General features: G+C 46.7%; 1 protein-coding gene across 13 annotated transcripts in view; it reads right to left on the minus strand.

Moving 5' to 3' along the window:
* Positions 1 to 120: 120 nt before the first annotated feature.
* Positions 121 to 21,460, minus strand: part of CACNA1C (calcium channel, voltage-dependent, L type, alpha 1C subunit) — a 504,338-nt gene continuing 482,998 nt past the window's right edge. For 6 of the 13 annotated variants that reach the window (XM_014937306.1, XM_014937303.1, XM_014937300.1 and 3 more), the window contains 9 exons: positions 21,310 to 21,437; positions 19,657 to 19,806; positions 17,807 to 18,159; positions 16,899 to 16,925; positions 15,396 to 15,524; positions 14,811 to 14,920; positions 12,369 to 12,472; positions 8,698 to 9,021; positions 121 to 7,648 (listed from right to left, as the gene is read on the minus strand). In XM_014937306.1, the coding sequence (XP_014792792.1) occupies positions 7,352 to 7,648; positions 8,698 to 9,021; positions 12,369 to 12,472; positions 14,811 to 14,920; positions 15,396 to 15,524; positions 16,899 to 16,925; positions 17,807 to 18,159; positions 19,657 to 19,806; positions 21,310 to 21,437 (1,622 nt within the window). In that variant the 3' untranslated portion in view covers positions 121 to 7,351. The remainder of the gene's footprint in view (positions 7,649 to 8,697; positions 9,022 to 12,368; positions 12,473 to 14,810; positions 14,921 to 15,395; positions 15,525 to 16,898; positions 16,926 to 17,806; positions 18,160 to 19,656; positions 19,807 to 21,309; positions 21,438 to 21,460) is intronic. The other 7 variants (XM_014937311.1, XM_014937307.1, XM_014937304.1 and 4 more) reach the window with 3 other exon arrangements.

The following is a 21,460-nucleotide window of genomic DNA, read 5'->3' on the forward strand; positions in this document are numbered from 1 at the left end:
GGGCTGGAGATGAGAAATAAGGGGCCGCAGGAAGCTGTCTTACTTTTTAGCCACGGCCGAGCGAAGGGAACGATGTCAAAGGGAGTTCTGATAACATTTACAATATTGAACAAATCTGGACATTGTTTAGAAATTTATTAGCAATTTTAAAATAACATCATTCCTTAGATAAAAATGCAATCTTACAGGAATATACATTTGTCCCACACAGAGATGACCCTATAGCTCGCTGGCGGGCCATTCGCTCTAACTTTCCTCTGTTGATTTTAAAACGTGCGAGAGGGCAAGACGGACTCTGGCACTGATGACAGGCTTACATGACGGTTACAAACTGTACAGCAGTATTTACAAAAGCATTTCTGTGGGTTCATGAAAACTAGATATAAAATTGTGGGAGGAGGTAAAGAATTGAGACGGGGAAGGGCTTGGGTGGAGGTGCAAGGGAGGGTGGGCAGGGAGTGTAGGGAAGAGTGGGAGAGGAGGTTTATATCTGGACTGATTTATACTCGAGAGAGGTCATTTTACAGCTCTGGGCAATTCAAATGAAGGCAAAACACTTATATTTATCAACATTTATAGCTGATGATCAGAGCAGGAAATGATGCTCCAGGGCCTGAACTTAAGAGGTGCTGAGGAACCCCACCTTCCCTGAAGTCACTGGGAAACGCAGGTGTGCAGTACCTTGCAGGGCCAGACCCAAACCGTGCAGATGCAGGCCAGATACAGTAACCCCCCCCAGACCTTGAACAGCTTTGATCCTGCAGTGCTCAGTCATCGGTGCAGATGTGAATTCAGACTGAGTGAGAGATCAGCTCCTAATTACCCTTTGACTCCTGAAAATAGACTAGATTCCAACCATTTATTGCCAGAATTCTCCCAAAGCGACTTATCCCTTGCTCTGCCAAGTGACAATCATTTGGAGGGAGATTCCATCATTCAGAATTGATTTTAAGGCAGTTTTAAAAGTATCTCCCCCCTTTTTTTTTTTTTTTGTGTGTGATGCAGCAATGTTTGTCAAAGATATTTACAATCTCACTCCTCCTCCTCTGAAATCATCCCACATTCAAACTGTCAAGACTGAATAAGCCTGAACCAATCAATTCTATGAGTGACCCTAAGGTTGATGATGTTTAGGTAGTTTTGGCTGCCAGTCTACCTAGGTGCTTGAGATGGGAGCAGACTGGCTTAGGATGCTTAAAAAATATTTAAAAGCCTTACAGCACGTTTGGGAAAGAGCTTGCATTTTGCCTGGTTGGGCAAAATGCAACAGAAAACCAGGAGTGAGTATTTCACAATCTGAACAAGGATGCTAATGAATGGCGTCCAGGTTTGTGTGTTCTGTCTCGAATAGGAAAATGCTTTTGAAAGGGCCTGTTCGAACGCTGGCGGAAAAAAAAAATATCTGTTGTTGGGTGGAGCGATGCCCGCTCTCGCCTGGGCTTGTCCCCGCTCCCCTGGGCCAGAGATGCCGCCTCTAACCCAGGCCTAACTTCAGGCTGCAGGAGCGGAGGCTGGCTGTGTGAGGTGGGGTAGTAAAAAAAAACAGCATGGGAGGAGTGTGCAGACGAGCTCCTGATTGTGCCTAACCAAGCCCTTGGTAATGCTAATGAAGATTCCCTCATTACATCAGTCATTGGTGCTGCTCCTCTCAATTAGCCCTTTAGAAAGGGACTCGATTAAGTTGCCCGGTTGTCTCCTGCCGCTTGAGATCTCTGCCATCCAAGTGGGTCTGGCAGCTGTGACACCAGCCCTGGGGAAGAGTTGTGTCTTTGTGGACCAGCTGCTGCAGGCCTGGCAGAGTGCTGCAGGGTATCTCAAGCAGCAGTAGATGCCCACATTTAGGCAACTGAGTCGGGCCCTGTGCCCCTAAAGAAGGCCTGTATTTTATGCTCAAGTGTTAACAGTTAAGTCAAGTCCCCCTGAAGGGGCAAGGGAAGAATGGAGGATTTAACTAAGAACACTAAAGTTTGTATCAGAAGAGGGTTGTTTTTTTTTTTTTCCATCCCAGCGTGATGCTACTGACTTCTCTGAAAGCAATCGGAGCCCAGTCTGTCTTCAGTACAGGACATATCTCTTGGCTGTGCTTCTGCCCTCACCACCCCATCTCAGGGTGCTGTAGCAGCAAGGCCAGAATGGTTTCAGCTGCCCCAAAACAAGGCAGCAACAGAGAGCAAAGCTCCGTGGACTGAGATCCCATTGGAAACCTTTCGGATCCCTGGGCTTGCTGGACCTGGGCTTCGGATCCCAGAATCAACCTTTAAAAATTTTATAATGTTCAAAAGAAGAAAGAAAGAAACCCTGTTCAGGTATTGAAATTTGTATTTCTTAGACTTCTTTGGAGAAGAAAATAAATGGAGGAAAGATATAATCAAATTTTTCTGGGCCCAGTTCTGTTTTCCACATCCTTTGCATCAATACAACCCCCTTGGCCTATAGTGCCCCTCATCCTTGTGTTAGTGAGATGGGAACTGGGGCGTCTGATGGTCTGGAATATTTTCTTTATATGCACTACAGTTTTCATTATGGGAACTGGTAAAATCTCACCGCTACCCGAAGCCCCCGACTGGATTTACTTATCAATCAACTTTGCTGTGCACCAAATTCCCCATTCAGTGTTCCTCTCCCCCACCCTGCCCCTGCCGAGGGGACAGTCACAACGGGACTGTGCATATATATCTTAGGGTACCCAGTTCTGTCCCAGTGGGGCTGCTTCACTTCAGCTCACTGGACCAACGGGTCGGGGTTTCTCATCGACACGTACGAAGCAAGGCCTCCCACTTCATCTATGACACGGGTGAAGAACCCCAGGGGCTCGCGGCGCCGTCACCTCGTACGATTGTGTCTGTGTGCAAACACGCATACTTTTCATACAGCAATCTGAAACTAGCAGGCAGAAAAGACACAGGAGCCTGGCTGAGACCCATACAACTGTTATATTGGCGTCAGTCTAAAGAAAGCAATGATACATTGCTTTGGAAATTATCAAGAAATGTAAAAAATGCATTTGCCCTTTTTTTGTTGTTGTTGTTGTTGTTGTCATCGTTGTCGTAGTCATCAGGGGCAGGGTTCTGAGTCAGAAAACAAAGCAGAAATAGATGCGATTCTGTACATGGCGCCTCTCTGGCTGTCCCTCCTTGCTGGGGTGTGGTGGGCAGGGTAATAAAACAGGCGGGACCCCTGCAGTAGCAGCGGCATCTACACCATCATCGTTCACATGTCCAGCTGAAGAGGCAGATGATGCAGAAAAGGTCTGTGGATAACGAAACTCCAGCTCTGGATCACGAGTTCCGCTTTCTTCCCCATGGCGTCAGCCACACAGAAATAAGGAAGAAAAAAAAGAAATGCACCCGGTGTGGCTGGCCCAGTACTGCCTGGAATAATGAGCAGGAGTGATACAGGGAGGAGGTTTGTTGTTTTATAAGAAACGTCTTTAGTCTGCAGCGTACTCTGCAAGTCAGAGATGCTCAGTGGCAAACAGCAGATCGTTTTCCCCACTCTTTCCTTGCCTTCCACGCCACTCCTCAGCCATGGGTTCCTTCAAAGCTTCCATCCACAGCACAGTGATTGTACCCACCATCCACTCCCAAACACAGCCAAAGAAGGACGCTCCAGGAACCAAACCTGCTCCCGCCTTCCCACCGTCCTCCAGACTCTACCTCACCCGAGGGAGGCAGTAGCTCTTTGCTCAGGCCTGTCACAATGTGCACATTGGAAGTACCTCAAATGAAAAAACAGAAAATTACCACCCTCCCCAGAAAGAGAAATTTGCACAGCCGGCACCAGCAATTACTAAATTTAACACCTGCCCTTCAAACCGCTAAAGTCATCTGCGTTCTCTGCTGGCCACGCATTTTCCACTCTGCAGGACCCAAGGGATCTTCCAGCAGAGCACGGGGTTTCCCCCGGCCATCATAGGCTCTGACCCTCGAGGGAGTCACAGCTTTCTCTGGGAGTACGTGTGGGGCTTAATCCTTCCCACCATTTTCCTTCCCATCAAGAAAAATCCTAAAAGATGACACCCGCTTTCAAGCATCCCAAACGCCCGTTGCCACCACGAATTTAGATCAGTACTTTTGTCTCCCACTGGGAAGGGTCAGATGGACTTTCTAGCGGAAGAAAATGAGATAGGGAGCCCTTGCATCAATTTCATTTTCAGAAACAGCCAGGCACAGCATTATTTCCTTTCAAGTAGCTTTGGAGCACTTCAGCAGTCACAGCAGCAAACTCTCAAAGGGAGACACGCTTTCGTGCCCGTCTCGGTACAGACAAAAGGGAAGGAAAGGATGAGACTGACAGACTGACATCAGCTGGTGACTTTCTCCATGGAAGTCTTGAATTAGGGCTTTGATGCCAGAGGGTTGTGTAAAAGGGTTCGTATTTCTCTAGTTTAAAAGGATTTGGGTTTTTTCCCAACGTATCTTGAGCTGCTCCTGGCCGGTTCAAAATGACACTGGAAAAAGCGTCCTGTCAAAAATACCCTTTGCTATTTCTACTTTATGCCTCAGAGAATCAAGAAGAAAAACAAGGGCATCACAAAAATAACGTAATCAACATATGCAATAAATTATGTTCTGAGACATCTGCAGAAGCTCAAGATTTGAATGAAAGTTTAGCTCTGAGTCAGATCACATCTCCCAGCTCAGCACTGATCGGCAAGTTTGTGAACCGTCTGGAGAAAGGGAGAAAAAACAGCAGTAGTCTAGACAAAAATCAGTTGCATAAAATCTAACAATACTTGCCTGGTTTTTCAGCCTCTCACGTGGCTCGGGGCCAAGTATCGGTGTGAGGAAAGTCAAGAGAGGTTCACACTCACTGGCAGGGAAATATGGCTGGGACATGCTGTGCCGTCAGATGTTTTGTGACTTTAGAATCTGACCCATTCACTAAAGTCTGGGAGGAGGGATGAGACCGTACAAAAATGTCACTTCACTTCTGCACCTCGACCAGACTGCAGCGATTCTCCTAAGCAATGATCCAGAGCTCTCTCCCTCACTTACCCTCTGCTTTCAGTCCAGAGCAGAGTTGGATAATTTTCCTTTGCTAATGATTTTGCCTCTTACATTTGCTTATCCCAGGGCCCTGCTATGATCGATCAGGGTCAGCTAGTTAATAAAAGAAATTTGAAAGCAGATTTTTATTTCCCTGCTCCTTGAATTGCTGGTGCCAGCTGGATACGTAGGATGGATCTGCCAAATGGGCTTAGGGGTCTCGCCACCCTTGAGTGGGACGAGACCTTTAGAGAAACTGAGCAAAAGGAAAGAGAACAAAGCCTGAATAAAACATCCCGGCCTCGGGAAGAAAGATCCTCTACCAATAAAGTCATCGTGCATGTTTAAAGGGAGTGAGAAAGAAGGAAAATGAACACAAGATATGCAAAATCAGTAACGTTCAACCTGTCAGTGGATTGCAGAATAGTTACTTACACCAGGTACACTTTGTTCATTGTACAAATTAAAAAAGGAAAAAAAAATAGTACCCCTTTCCCCAACCACACGTAGAAAAGCACTTAAAAGTTCAAAGGTAAAGCTTGGCACATTCCAAATACGAAATGATTCACTTGACATGCAGCAAAATATACAAGAAGTGATTATTTTTTTTCTCTTTTTTTTTTTAAACAAACTTAATTCAATTCATTATCTTTGCTTGGCACAATTGCAATTCATTTTAAAAAAATATTTGAAAAATACTGAAACTGACCTGAATTCAAGTATAACGGTTTCTTCAACAGAAACATTATCAATGCAATAAAACATCACACGGAATATATCGAAGCGTAACGCCTTCTGTTTTTGTTTTTTTTTTTTTGTTTGTCTGTTTTTGTTTCCCCCCACCCCCGCAATTTTTTTTTTTCTATACAGTTTTAATGCCGACACAACTTACAATTGTATTTTCAAATTAATATTATTGCATTGTTTTTGCATATCTTGTGGAACAGAAGATGCAAAGAGTTACTGATTCCCCCTTTCAAAAGCAGAGACAGTGGTTTGTTTTTGCATTCCAAATGGCCCCAGATACAGCTCTCCTGCAGCTCAAATCAGGGTGTGGAGAACTGCATGCTCTTACACACGCGCGCGCCCGCACACTCGCTCCCTATTGCTCCCACACTCACAGATACACGTAGCACTAAAAAGAACCCAAATCAATCACTCAAATGTGCAAGACTATATCAAGTGCATTTGCCTACTATCTTTAAATTATAAAACAACAACAAAAAAAGGAGGTTTCCATGACTAGCAAATAAAATTACAAATTCTCGGTGTGTACATAATGGTTGGTAAAACTCGTCTATTGTTATAATTCTACCAAATTTCAACGGAGGAAAAAAAACCAAAACAACCCAGTTTAAATAATACAACATGATCAAACCAATTTAACGTTTGCAAAGGTGAAAAGAAACCAAAACAAAAAGGTAGGTGATTACAAAACGCTGTAAACACTCCCTTCTCCCTCCGAAAAAAAAAAAAAATTAAAATTAAAATTTTAAAATTTTAAAATTAATAAAACAGTCAAAATAAAAACCGCAACATGCTTTCAAGAAAATATCAAACGGCAAAACAAGGAGAGATCTACACAAGCCCACCACCACCTCAGCAAGTGCGGGGCAGGTCGGCTCGGCCCCTCCAGCAGAGCCTGCTCCCCGCTCTCCCACTGGCCGGCACGGCTGGCTGTCTTGAGCTCTGATTGGTCGGCAGGAGCCTGCCTGAGCTCGGATTGGCTGGCAAGTGACTGCTCGAGCTCGGATTGGTCGGCAGGAGTGGTTGCCTGAGCTCGGATTGGTCGGCAGGGAGACCGCTGCCCTGGGAGTTCTCGGCAGGGTTGGGCAGCGGTGGCCGCCTGCCCCCCGCGGGCTTCTTCTGCTTCCTCCTCCCCTTGGCGGTACGGGAATCCACAGCAGAAGAAGTCCTCCTCTCCTTCCGAATCAAAGGGCCTTGGCTTTATGGAGACGGTGAGGCTCATACAGAATATGTGCAAAATGATTTTTACAAGCAAAGTTGAAAGACACCCGTTTGGCGCAGGGTCCTTTTGGCTAGGGCCATCCACAGGAAGCTGAGGTTCCCCTTCGCGCTCGGGAGGCGGCCGTCGTTCCTTGTGCAGGGACTGAAAAAAAGAGGGAGCTGGCTCTCCTCCTCTTCCTCCTCCTCACTCTTCCTTCATGGACACGTGCTGGGGTTATATCCGCTCCTGAAAAGCTTTCTTACACCACCCAACTCTGCGACTCGTCCCAACAGAAATGAATGAAGAACGCTGTTCCGGTTACTCCAGGTCACGAGAACAGTGAGGCACTTCTGAAACAAACCCATTAGGAACATTGAAACAAATAAAAAACCAGCATCGCTTCCAGCCCTGGCAACTACAGGCTGCTGATATAAATCCTGCTGTCCTTGAGCTCCTCCTGACTTTTTCTACAATCCGGGTTCTGCACCTCTTCCTCTTCCTCTCCTGCACTGTCCTGCCCTGGGTCCCTGCAGTTAACAAAAGGCAAGAGGTTGCCATTGGGGCTCTGCTTGCTGTTACCATTGAGAATGTTGTCTGCTGCATTTTCCATCTCTTCTATCGTCATGTCACAGGCGTCTGCGAGCTCCTGGGTTGTGACCTCAATGAACTTTGGATCTTGAGCAAACTGCATCAGTCCTTCCGAAATCAAGACCTTCAAAAGCGGGGAGGGAACCAGAGACAAAGACGTAGGTTAGTACCCTGCATCATTTGAGTACTGCGTACAGGTCTGGAGCCCTCAATATAGGGAGGACATGGACCTGATGGGGCAGGTCCAGAGGAGGCCCATGAAAGTGCTCAGGGGATTGGAGCACCTCTGCTACGAGGACAGGCTGAGGGAGCTGGGGTTGTTCTGCCTGGAGAAGAAGAGGCTCCGGGGGGACCTAGTAGCAGCCTTCCAGTACCTGAAGGGGGCTACAGGAATCATAGAATCATACAGGTTGGAAGAGACCCTTGGGATCATCGAGTCCAACCATCTACCCTACTCTATGAAGTCCTCCCCTACACCATATCCCTCAGTACCGCATCTAAACGGCCCTTAAACACATCCAGGGGTGGTGACTCAACCACCTCCCTGGGCAGCCTATTCCAATGCCCGACCACTCTCTCTGTGAAAAATTCCTTCCTAATGTTCAGTCTAAACCTACCCTGTTGGAGCTTGAAGCCGTTCCCTCTCGTTCTGTCGGAAGGCTGGGGAGAGCCTGTTTACAAAGGCCTGCAGTGACAGGACGAGGGGCAATGGCTTTAAGCTGGAGAAGAGCAGATTTAGACTGGAGATTAGGAGAGGGTTCTTCACTGTGAGGGTGGTGGAGCACTGGAACAGGTTGCCCAGGGAGGTTGTTGAGGCCCCATCCCTGGAGATATTCAAGGTGAGGCTCGATGAGGCCCTGGGCAACCTGGTCTGGTTGGGGGTGTCCCTGCTGACTGCGGGGAGGTTGGGCTAGATGACCTTTGGAGGTCCCTTCCAGCCTGGACCATTCTATGATTCTATGACCATCAACCCAATCGCACCCCATCACAACCCTTCTTTACGGCTGCATTTTTCCCAGTGGACCTTCCCCATTTTCACACTGCCAACCCCAGCTTGGAGATGGACTCTCCTACTCTTGGCATTGTGGGCAGCAACGTATCTGCTCTTCCGAGGGCCGCGTTTCTAGTCGGCCTTGACGCCACTTGTGTCCTCTGTGACCCTGCAAGTCTTACCGCTTCGACCAGGCTGCCGGCGCTGCCGTGAAACTGCCTGCTGCTCCCTGCGGTGGGGCTGGGGACGGTGAGGGACACCGGCCTGGCTCTCCTCGGGCTGCCGCCGCCGGCGTTGTCGGTGTACCGAGAGCCGCAGTGTACCGAGGGGAAGCTGCTGTTGAGCTTCTCGCTGGACTCTGCCCCGTCCAGGCGCAGGGTCGGGATGGTCTGCTGCGGCCAACCACGGCTGCAGGGGGTAGCGGGGGGAGTCGCACACAGCCGAGAGAACATGGTGGGGGAATGGCTTCGCTGGAGCAGGGGACTCAGGCCGGCCACCGCTAACGCCTGCGGACAGAGGAGGAACAAGACGAGTGAGAGCCTGCCCTTCGCATGGCGGCTGGAAGGAGGAGGTGCTGGAGAAGCTATGTCCCGGTTTGAGGTAAAACCGGATCAATTTTGTGTTCTGTAACTTTGCATTTTAGCCTTTTCTAACTCTCTGAAATTAACGGCATATTGTGGAGAAAATTGTTCCTTCTCAGAGTGATAAGACCAATGTTTATGCTACATGCCAGCGAATGGTATGTAGAGAGGCCCTTGCTTATACTTATTGCTATAACAACCAAGGTCAGCCAATTTTCGTTATTTGCCCCTTAGAGGGTCGGAAAAGGAAAGAACGTAGAGGGGTCACATCTGTGGGGAGGAACGGACAGGACAGGTGACCCAAACCTGACCAACAGGGGTATTCCATCCCATCTGCCCCATGCTCAGTATAAAAGATGAGGGATCAAAGGGTCAACTCTCTTCCTGCAATGGCCGATGTCCGAAGAGGACCCTGTCTGTTCATCTGCCTTTGATCCCGACCCATGTGTTCCTGACTCCACAGTTGGAACCCTGCTCCTGTCCATCCCTGAGTCCAGTCTGGGACTTCCCCAGTGCCTGCTGGTGACGGGACTGTCATCCTGGGAGCTTGATACGGTTTTGTATATGTGTTGTATCTATTTCATTATTTTCTTCTCTTTTATTTTAATATTATTTTTGATTAAAGTAGTTTAGTTAATTCTAAACTTTTCAATCTCCTTATCTCTTCCTCTCCTCTTTTGGGGGGGGGGGAAGGGCCATCTGTTGGTTCGGTTGCGGTGATTTCAGCTGAAACCACGACAGCTACCTGAGAAAAGCTTGGAGGGTCTCGAAGCTTGCGAAAACAGCTGCCAGCTGTTGGCATGGTTTTGGATGTTTCCCATGAATTTGTTTTGCAAGCTTTCCTTGAAATGGTGTATCTTAACGCGAGTGCCAAGCACCGGACTCAAAAGTCTCCTGACTGTGGCTCTTCAGCCTTGGAGCAGCTGCACTGACAGGAGGGATGTGGCTCCACTCCCCACAGCCTTGCCAGAAACACCACCTCTGCTCCAGCGGGGGACACAGCACCTCGTTTGCCTACCACTGCCACCACCCATTCCACTAGTTTTTACTGCCAATTGCTGTGTTTCCTACTGCGGAACCTGAAGGGATACCAGCTGTGAATTTGAGACGTGCCTGCAGTTGGCAAGAACTATAAATCCACCACTGGGTTTTAAGGCATCTGCTGTTGGTGGGAGGATCAATATCTGATGATTACACTTGGAGCCATCCGGTCCTTCCTGGAATCGTATGCACAACCTCTGAGTCATCCAGCCTCCTTCTATGACAAATTTTCTCAAGAAGCCCCTTGTAGCACGGGGCTGAGCTGATGCCTTATTCATGGTGACTGCTGCCTTGTTCCATAAGCAATGCCGTCAAGACTCGTCAGCTCATCTCGCAGAGCTCACTACTGCCTTGTGTGAGCAAATTAAAAAAAATTGCAGAGAAAATACAAAAGCGTGTGGATTGTGTCGTTCGGGCTGGGGTTAGTCTCATACACCTTCAGATATCTGAGGGGTAGGTGTTTAGTCTAAGCTAATTGTGCAGAGAGAAACCAGCAAGCCTCCTGCCTCTTTTGGATACCTGCCTGGAAATGCTGTCTGGAGGACAAGACTTAGACAAGACTTATACGTGCCCTTTGGAGATGCTCTTTCCTTCTGTTGACCACCATGAGACTGAACTGACCTGTTTGAACTAGACAGCTAACTTTAAGGTCTCTAAAGTGAAGCGAAGCTCAGCCCAGCTGCCACCGAAATCCTTGGGGACCCATAACCATGCTGCAGTGATGATTTCAGTGGCAGACGAGGAAAAGGATCAATTATTAGTCACGTACAAGCTTCACCAAGATTTTCTCAGGAATTAGACGTCAGGCTCCTATTGAATTTCAGTGAGGAAGTTAAGGCCTTAAAAATTCATCTGTGTAAGTCATGCCTTGCAGGCATGCATATATTTACATATCGTGATGTACGTGTATTTAGTGACAATACCCCTTCAAACGTTCACGAGCAACTGATTGCACTGCACTTAGCAGAGGCAACCTTTCCACTTTATGTTCTTCTTTTAAGCACTGCTGTAGGCTAACATCTTTGCCAATACATGAGCACTGCTGAGTATTGTCAGCTGGAGGCCAGATGCCTGTTTCAGGGTAACCCTTCAGTCTGGCCGAGTGACCCTGGGGTGGGGAGAGCCCCATCCCTCTAGCTTTGGTGCTGCATGGTGGAATGAGGAAGGGTGATATAGCTCCATCCTCTTTGTACAGCTTGGAGGGAGGTGGATCTGCTGGCTAGGTGGGCTGAGAGAGCGGGAGGCATGTGTTCCCTCTGCCTGGCCTGCCAGGGAAGGCAAGAAGTCTCAGGAGGGCTGTTGCTGCTGTGGGGAAGGTGGGAAGCTGTTTCCACTCCTCCCTGCCCCAGCACATTTGCTGGTTATCCCAGCCACAGCTGTAATTCTCTGCAGACCACTGCTTTCTGGAGCTTGATCCTTAAAGGATAGCTCTCTGGGAGTGGAGGTCAGAAAAGCCAGGGAGCTTCAGGCATGCTTACTTCGTGCTCCTCTGCTCTGACTTCTCCTGCCCCTGCCCTGTGGCATTTTCTGCCCCTCTGGCAGCCTGAGGAGGTGGGGAGGCCATTCTGCCCTGCCCTGGGGGACTGCACAGAGCAGGACACCTCACTTGCAAGGCTGGCCCTACCATCTGCACCTGTTTCCTTTTATGGTGACAAAAAATGGCATCATCAAACTAAAAGACACAAATCTACTTTAGACTATGACAGCTGGCTAATCACCTCGGTACGTGCCTAAGCATACATTTGCTAGGGTGGCGAATGCAGTTACAAAGGGCTTAAGAAGCTGATTAATTACACATAATCAGTTTATGTTTTAAAATGATTAATTACAGTTACTGGTTACCTTCAATTAATATGAAAGTAGACCCTGCACATTTTATTCATATGCATACTACCATCAAAGCCAGTGTAATTGCACTGCAGCATGCATTTTGGGTAGTTATTTCTATCTTTTAGCTAGTTTTTTATTTTACTCTTTCATGGGCATCAGAAAATGATGACTCTGCTGACTCCAAAGGACGTGTTTCTCTAGCACTCTTCTGGGAATGATAAAAAATCCTGAAAGCAGGAATAAGCGTGATGGCAAATACCATTTCTAAAAATTGGACCTTTGATACGGGTGAGAAACTGTCCTAAATGTTTTTTAAAAAGTTGGTTGGGACACAACAGCAGGGCACTGGAGGTGACAGGGTCTGTTACATTGCTGGGCCCTTTGTGGTTATTAACACTTACCTGATGGTGTACCAGATGCAGAGGCAGAACTGTCTTCTGAGAGACGTCTACGCCCTGGTTCTTCTGTCTTTTCAGACACTCTAAGTGAAAAGATGCTCTTCGACCTGAAACAGCAATCACACACAATTGTGTCCATCATTCATGCTACGCTACAGTCGATCTGATTGCAATTTCTTTTAGTGCAGTCTCATTGGAGATACGGCAAAGGCGCTCACATTTTAGGCTCTGTCCACTTTCCCTCAACACCTTGCCCTTTCCAAAGCGTTTGTATTTACAAAAAACAGTCAAGCATCATGGACCAACCAGCGCTACCTTCCAAGCAAGCTGCAAGATAAAATTCTGGATGATGATTTTTATTTTTCCTCTTTTAAAACACTATCCTAGTAGATACCGGGCAGCTGGTTTCCCTCCTAAACAGTGGAAATGTTCTCAGACCTCTCTGGTTCAGGTAAAGCCCTCAGGGGGACTGATGGTGGCAGCTGAGGCTCTGGTGCTGTGCCTGGCTGTACACATCGTGCAGGAGGGGACGTCGGGCTGCTCAGGTGACATCGGCCTCCCGCTGGCATGTGATCTGTGTCCCTTAGCTGCCAGACATACCACGGTTTATGAGGCTGTGTCTATAGCAAGGTCAAGTGGAAGTGAATTAATCAGCGTTTGAATTCACTGGCAAATGGGAGGCTGCTTATATAGACATGAAGCATTTTCAAGTGCGTTTTGCAAAATTTGGAAAGAAGGGAAGAGAAAAAAGCTTTTTTTCCTCTTAGAAAGATTTTAGGGGGAACTGTTGAAACAGTTGCACTGTTTACTTGCTATAAAATTAAACTTGACTACTGTAAATATGAAAAAGGTACTCCCCATGTGGGAATTTAAAAGCACTGCAAAGTATGTTTATGAACAAGTACACAGGCTTTACTTTACTGAAGAATGGCAAATAAAGCCAGTATTAAAGATAGAGCTGCAAGACATACTAAAATATTTTGTGGACTTCTCAATCCTGTTGACGTTTTTCTAAAGAAGGAAAGGAAAATAGAATTCTGAAAATAGTAAGTATCTATAATACTCATTTGTTGAGAAAAAGCTCTCTGGAGGGTTGGAGGAAATGTGTTATAATCCAGAGAACAAATGCTACAATGCAGATAGAAAGTATTTCCTCTTTCTAGAGAAAAAAACCCCACACTAGTCAAATGAGTATGACATCACTGTATAAATATTCACTAGAATGTAGTTAATGAAGCATTGTATCAAGGACTGACTGCAAATTTGGCCTTACAGATAGATATAGGAATTGTCTCATTGAAATTAAGTAAATGCTTCTAAAATATCCAATTGTATAAGCATCCTGAAGGATTTGAGGGAAGACTCAGTAGCCTTACTTTAAACATTAAACTACCTAGTTCGTCACTTTTATTTTGTAAGAGTGTATTTTATATAAAGGATTCTTTTTAGTTTCTGCCCCAAATGTCCTTTTTCTCCACAGCAATACTCAGGAAAAAGGCTGAATAATGTTCTACATAAAAGATCTCATTTTCTTCCAGACTCTCACATTTGCCCTGATACTTTCATAAAACCTTGTGATTAATGGATTTCACCTGAGCTTAGTCTGCATGCTCAAGCACTTGAAAAATCTCCAGGTACAATTAGAGCAGAAAGCAAACTTGTATTGTGTTAACCTAATGCAAAATCCACTGTTTTCTTTGTAGCGGACAAAAAAAGACAACCTCTCCTTTCTCCCCGCTGAATACACACAGAACAGAACACCATATACTCAAGGCGTAGCCCATTCAGTGACTCCTTGGTGACTGTTTGGAGAGTCTACAGTGCTTTAATAAACTCCCCTAATTCACAGGTGAGCTTAATCAAACAGGTCACATGGACTATCCAAACAGCCACAGAGTCATCTGCTGACGGAGCATAAAGTCAGTAGAGTCACGTGCACGATCAGGACTGTATACACTCCATGGGATTCCTGCTCTCACGAGCTACATGCAGCAAACAGTAAGACCCGTGCCCACACACACTGGGATTCCTCCAGAAAGATCATAGAATCATGTAGGTTGGAAGGGACCTTTAAGATCATCTAGTCCAACCATCAACCTAACTCTGATAAAAAACCATCACTAAACCATGTCCCCCAGCACCATGTCAACTTGTCTTTTGAACACCTCCAGGGATGGTGCCTCAACCACCTCCCTGGGCAGCCCATTCCAATGCTTAATAACCTTTTCAGTGTAAAAGTTTTTCCTAATATCCAACCTGAACCTCCCCTGGCATAACTTGAGGCCATTTCCTGTTGTCCTATCGCCTGGGACTTGGGAGAAGAGACCGACCCCCACCTCTCTACACCTTCCTTTCAGGGAGTTGTAGAGAGCAATAAGGTTGAAGATGTGGGAACTCGGTCAAAGCAGAGGAGAGCACAGCCCATGTGTCAGAGTGGGACGTTACCTAGTGCCGAGGAGCACAGAAACCCTTTCTTCGGAGAGTGCCGGGTGTCCTCTCCTTTGTTGTTTTCTGGTGGAGTAAGTTGTCTGTTTTCATCATCTTGGTATGCAAGCCTGGAAAGCAGAACAGAGGGATTCTAGAAAAACAGCTGATATTGGACAAAATAACCCCTTTTCCAGCAGGGAAGCCAGGAAAGACTGTGCTATCAGATGGATGCAATAGCAAGCTAGCTTTGAGCTATAGCTGAACCGGGAGCAGTAAGAGAGACCATGAGACAGAGAATGGCCTAAAGGTGAAGTCTGGGAACCTTAGATGGTAGAAGTGAATGGAGGGGAGACCCTGCAGATCCCCGTGTCTCATTCGGAGGAGAAGGAAAATCCTAGGTGAAAGATGTCCTTTCCAATGTTACTTCTCAGGGGGGAACTCCATTTTTAAAAAAAATATTTTCTGATATTCCAGTTGTCTGAGTAAAGTCTTTGGGCCTTATCCCATAAGTTAAATTTTTTGTAGAAATAAGTCATTTCTTCCCACCTCTCCCCCTTAATTAAAGAACCACCCAAACACCTTGACTAAAGCTGCAAAGCTCACATTTCAGTAGAGAGCAGACTTGGTTCACTACAGTACTCAATGTCTTCATTCAAATTTTCATCATAAGTCTCATCCTGAGACACTTCCTCTTGGCAAACAATTGCCAGCTGGCTGTCTCTGGAACTGGAGCTAATGAGCAAAAAAGACAAGTCAAGATATGGAGATGGTAAAGACAACCTGTTATAAAGACAAGAATGACAGGCACCATCTGTCTCAGTTTGTTATAATTTTGAAGGGCTATCGTGGAGAAATTAATGACTGAACAGAGCTGGAGAGTTCACAAACACAAAGCAACAACCTTTGTCTGTGTCCTCTTTCAGAGGAAGAGCTTCTGAAATCAGTGCTGACCAATATCGTAAACAAATTTTTGTCACTTGTGACTACATGTACTCTATGAATGTGCATATCACACCGACCATATTTCCAAAGATATACCTCACTGAACTTGAAGTAAAATCTGAGGTGGGCTCTTGGAAATACAGCTTTTTCCCTTGTTGCAAAAGCCTTGGTTATAAATTTCGGAGAAGCCTCCTAGACACTAGCAGTCACCCTCTCAGCTCTGTGGTGTGTGGTCTGTGCCTCCCAAATCCCTTACTCTGCACCATCTCTCCCCTCTGCCTCCTGTTCATGCTCTTGTTCCTTGCTCTTTTCCATCTTTGGTTCTTTTTTTCTCATCACTAACTGAGAAGTGCTTCTACTGAATTCGGTAGGATTTGTTCAAACCCTTAAGCGTGACAGCCCTTAATTCCCTCTTGCTTCCTCCTTGTCCCTCTGCTTCATGTCTTGATCCTCACATTTCACTTCATTCTGAGTTTGTCTTTTCTGAGAAGTAAAGTAAAATCTGAAGGTAGTGTGAATCTTGGAGACACCAACGTGGAGCTACTGGAGCCCATGTCAGTCTGTTACTGCCGTTCACGGAAGAGACCAGTGGGGTGGGTTTTTTTTATCTTTCAGGTACTGGATAGAAAACTATTTTATTTTATTTTATTTTATTTTATTGTTTGATTTGAGCAAAAAGCACTATGTGCATGGTATAGAACAGCCTTTAGGGCAGTGCTGGAGTGACCTTCCTGCTGAGATGGGAGGCAAGTAAAACTGCTAAGGTGCAGAGGGGGGAAACCAGTACATGGCAGGTCCCCCTATTCGAGTCTGTGTTTAGCCAAAACCACACAGAATTTTTGTGTGAACATGCCACTGTGCATTTCACTGTGCTGTGAAGAGAGAGTGCCTAGTCGTGAGGGCCCAGCTAGAAAGTCTTGAAAAAACCTCAAATCTAGAAACCAACTAGAAACAGTCCATGCGTCACTACCTGCCTGTGGGCAGAAAAGCCCTGAGTTGGGAGTATTTTCTGGAGATGTCATGGTGATCATTACCTCTTTTTGAGCCCTACTGACACCAAAAAGAAGAGCTCATGTTCAGCATTAATGGGGATTTGGATTTTCAGTGGGACAAACAGTGGGTCTTATACCCGGAGAGCATTAGATCATGAGGGAAAAGACATACCGTCCCAGCGTTTCGTAGTAATGCGTCCTAATTCAAGGAAGGCACCCAAGGAAGCAAGGAGAAAAAAGAACACCATGTTAGCAGTGTCACATCAGAACAAGTCAGCAAGGGGGAGGGCAGACGACAACACATGTTGTGCAACGCCTGTGGCCTCCCTCAGGAAGGCACGAAATAGAAAAAACCACTGGACTCCTGACTGGGGCAATTTTGCATCCGCTGAATTTCCTCTGTCTTATTGTCATATTCTGTCATTTGCTGTGGCAGCATTTCTCCACCCTTTCACATTGCCCACTCTCTGCACTAAAAAAAAATAATAATTCAAGCTCCCTCCTGCTGTTACAGAGATGGTTAAAAATTCCCCACTGATAAAAATGATACTCCTTTCGTATTAGTCATCTGTGCCTGAAAGCTGTCCAGAGAAGGGGATTTGGTTTGCTTTGTGCAGTATTGCATTTCTGAAAACCTTGCCTCCCTCCTCCCAGAATGCCTTTGGTGACCTCTGTAGGGATGTGACCCACTGAATGGAAAACCACTGGCTTCCACAAACTTCCCTATTGGGCACTTAAGAGATGAATTGCAGTCCCTTTGTTTTTCGGTTAGCAGTTGATAAAACACCTCCCAGTGGTGAAGGAAGGATAAATAAGGCTCCTTTTGGTTCTTTCAAAGGTTTCTTTGTGATGAAACCTAGTGTGTTGGTCAGTGAGAGTGCTGCTGCTTCCCAGTGGTCAACTGATGCATGTCTGCTGCACCGTGGGCTTTGACACAAGTGGAGAACCAGAAGGTTCAATCCAGGCTGCAGGCTGGGTGATGTCTGGTGGGTGACTTCAGCTAGGCAGCAGTGCTCTGGTGTGTGCATGCATGTTCCTCTCCCTGGTCCCTTGACCCACTCTCCGCTTTGTGAAGCTTACCTTTTGGAAGGTAGTTTCCAAGGAGCCTCCTGCACACGTATGGTGGGTGACAAGGGGGTCCCGTGGCCTTCCACTGTGCTGACAGTGCTGGGGTAGCTGGGTGGGCTGGGGAAGCGGCACAGGGCAGTGTTGTTGGCATTGTTGATGTTGGCATTGGAGCCTGAAGATGAGTAGCTGCTGGGAGTGAAGGTGGAGTCCACCAGCTTCTCATGCGATGGAGACTCGGTATCTCCCTGGTTGTTGCCAGACTTATTGATGTGCAAAGGTCTCTGGGTGGTGAATGTCTGGGGGAACGCACTCCTGCCGTCACTTTGGTAATAGCTGACATGGTTTCCAAACAAGCCTCCAGCTCTCTGTCAGGGAAACAGAAATTATTTTCCCTTTGTGAGGGAAAAGATGTGCAAGGGCCCTGGTGTTTCCTGCTTAGCCTGATGTTGAGGAAAAATGCGTGAGGAAGTGTGCACAATGGCACGGGTGCTCTCTCTGCCAGTGTGTGGACTTCTCTGTCAGAGAGAGTAGGTACACGTAGGCAGTGAGAGCTTGAGCTTTCTAAGATATTTCAGAGGACTGGCCAGGTGTATAGGTGAGGTAAAGGTGTCTCTGTAGCTCCCACTGGGGGCTCAGGACTGGGTAGGGATGCAAAAGCCAAGTAACTACTCTCTGGTTTTCAAAGGGCAGTTTTGAAGCAACATTTAGACATTAGAGGGGATTTGAGAAGAGCACCAGAAACTATTAATCACCTGGAAGAACAAATGAAGAAAGATTTAATGAGCCAGTTATGTACTGTTTAGATAATGAGTAATGAAAGGGGCTGGGAGCATCGTTCTGTGAGGAAAGGAGGAAAATGCCAGAGAAGAGGAAATCATAGAATCATAGAATTGTCTGGGTTGGAAGGGACCTTCAAGATCATCTAGTCCAACCGTCAACCTAACTCAATAAAAAAACATCACTAAACCATGTCCCCCAGCACTATGTCAACCCGTCTTTTGAATACTTCTAGCGATGGTGCCTCAACCACTTCCCTGGGCAGCCCATTCCAAGGATTAATAACACTTTCAGTGTAAAAATTTTTCCTAATATCCAACCTGAACCTCCCCTGGTGCAACTTGAGGCCATTTCCTCTTGTCCTGTCGCCTGTGACTTGGGAGAAGAGACCGACCTCTGCCTTTCTACACCCTCCTTTCAGGAAATTGTAGAGTGTGATAAGGCCTCCCCTCAGCCTCCTTTTCTCCAGGCTGAACACCCCCAGCTCCCTCAGCCTCTCCTCATAAGACTTACTCTCCAGACCCCTCACCAGCTTTGTTGCCCTTCTCTGGACACGTTACAACACCTCAATATCTTTTTTGTGGTAAGGAGCCCAAAACTGGACACAGTACTCGAGGTGGGGCCTCACCAGATATTACCAGAGGAGATAATTACAAGAAATAAGAATCAAATATGAAGAGAAGATGTAGGTAACATTCTCAGAAAATATCCTCCTTCCATAGGAGCTCTATGGATTCTGGTGTACTACTTTTGCCACTGAAAGGAGGAGTGAACAAAGGACTAAAGTCTGCCTGGCTGCTGATCTGCAGGACCGTAGGATGTCTGAACTGATCTGTTCTTCAGACTCTTTGGCCATTCTCATTCTGATTTTATTCAGGGTTTATGAGGGGAAACTTCCATTGAAAAGAAAATGGCATAAAAACTGTGCAGAGATCTCAGCATCTGGCACCCTGAGTCTACCAAACTAAGGTCTAGAAAACAAGAAGGAGGGCCCAGCTGAAATACAGAGTGCATAAAAAAGAATGTAGCACTCTTTAGCTCAGCTACTGGTCTAGCTTCAGCTTGAAAACTTGTTCAGCACCTACCCGGAAGATATCATCCTCAGAGGCAGCAGAAACAGCTTCTTTCATGGCCTTATCTAGCTCTTCTTCAGCTGTCAGGTCTCCAGAAATTGCTCGTCGGATCTCTGGCCCAATGTCGTGAAGTGTCCGCAAACCAGCCTGCAAAACAGCAAACTATAGAGCTTCATATCTCCGAGTGGGCTTATGAGAAATAAAAGCAATGTTATTTATTTCTAAGTACTGTGAAGCCCTTTTACCTAATATAGCATCCCCAGCTCCTACAAAAACCACCAACAAATTCTGTTCTTTCATCTCTAGCTTACAGAGGGGAAAACTTAGCAATGCAATGCAGGAATGTTTGTTGCTAGTCCCCTGGCTTTGTCACAACAGGACATAGACATAAATCCACAGGCTTGACTAAGCAAGTCTGCATGCTTTCAATTTTGGGTTCTCAGATCCTCAACCAGAAGCCCTAGAGCAGCCACAGTTCCAGCTGAACCATGTACTTGGCACCTCTGAAAATCTCTTCTTTTTAATCAGCAGCTTAAATATGGATTTAATAGCTAAACTTCTGGCATCTGGACCTGGACAGTCCTCAAACCCCTCACTGACTGGAATCCGTCCCGGGGAGAGCATCCAGGGAGGTAAGATGTGGGTATGGTGAGACCTCAGTCTGTATTTGTGCCTGTGTCACAGCACATTTTAACTTGATGGAACTCCAGAGTCATCCTTCTTCCTTACTGTACACTCAAGGGACATAAATGGTGCTGCTTGTGCAATCAATGGGTTTTTTTCATTCTTTCACACAACCTGGTAGTCCACCCAGTGAACATGTAGCACAGTGGTGAACAGATGCCAGGTCTTAGAGCCTGGTGCCCTGTCCATTGGATGGCTTTGGCACCCAGGTATGCCTTTTTGCTTTTTAACCAATCTTGCCTCCTGGCAACGTGCTTTCCCTGATCCTGTTAGAGTGACTGCCTTCAGGAAGAGTAGAATGAATGTGGCAATAAGCAAATGTCTGCTGGACACATCATGCCAGTTCCCTAAAAGGAACCCAAGTTTCAAATCATAGAATAGAATCATAGAATCATAGAATTGCCCAGACCTCCAAAGGTCATCTAGTCCGACCCCCCCGCAGTCAGCAGGGACACCCCCAACTAGACCAGGTTGCCCAGGGCCTCGTCGAGCCTCTCCTTGAATATCTCCAGGGAAGGGGCCTCAACCACCTCCCTGGGCAACCTGTTCCAGTGCTCCACCACCCTCACAGTGAAGAACCCTCTCCTAATCTCCAGTCTAAATCTGTTCCCCTCCAGCTTGAAGCCATTGCCCCTCGTCCTGTCACTGCAGGCCTTTCTAAAGAGGCTCTCCCCAGCCTTACTGTAGGCTCCCTTCAGGTACTGGAAGGCTGCTATTAGGTCTCCCCAGAGCCTCCTCAATATTACCAGCAGATTGGTAAACTGTGGATATACCTCACTTGTGCCTCCCACCTCCAGAGCTAAGGGATGTGGTCCATGGTATATACACGTTTATCCAAAAGGATTGACCTAGTAATTCAAGGAGTCTACAGTCTCCTTTCCAGTGGGGATAGCCCGTTGCAGCCCCCAGAATGATGGAGAGGGAAATGGGGTCAACTGCCTCTACTGTACCACCCCTGTCCATCCTGCTCCCGGTAGTCACCTGCAAGGAGAGTGCGTTGCGCTGGGAGGGCTTGCCCACCAGTCCCTGTTCTTTACGCTTCTTGAATTTCCGGAAATACTCCTGAATCAGGAAAGTGGCGTAAAACTTTCCGACGGTCACCTCGTCATCTGCGAAGGGGTATTAAACACAA

The sequence above is a fragment of the Calidris pugnax genome, unplaced genomic scaffold (genome assembly GCF_001431845.1).
Source record: "Calidris pugnax isolate Ruff unplaced genomic scaffold, ASM143184v1 scaffold1, whole genome shotgun sequence".
Classification (NCBI taxonomy): Eukaryota; Metazoa; Chordata; class Aves; order Charadriiformes; family Scolopacidae; genus Calidris; species Calidris pugnax.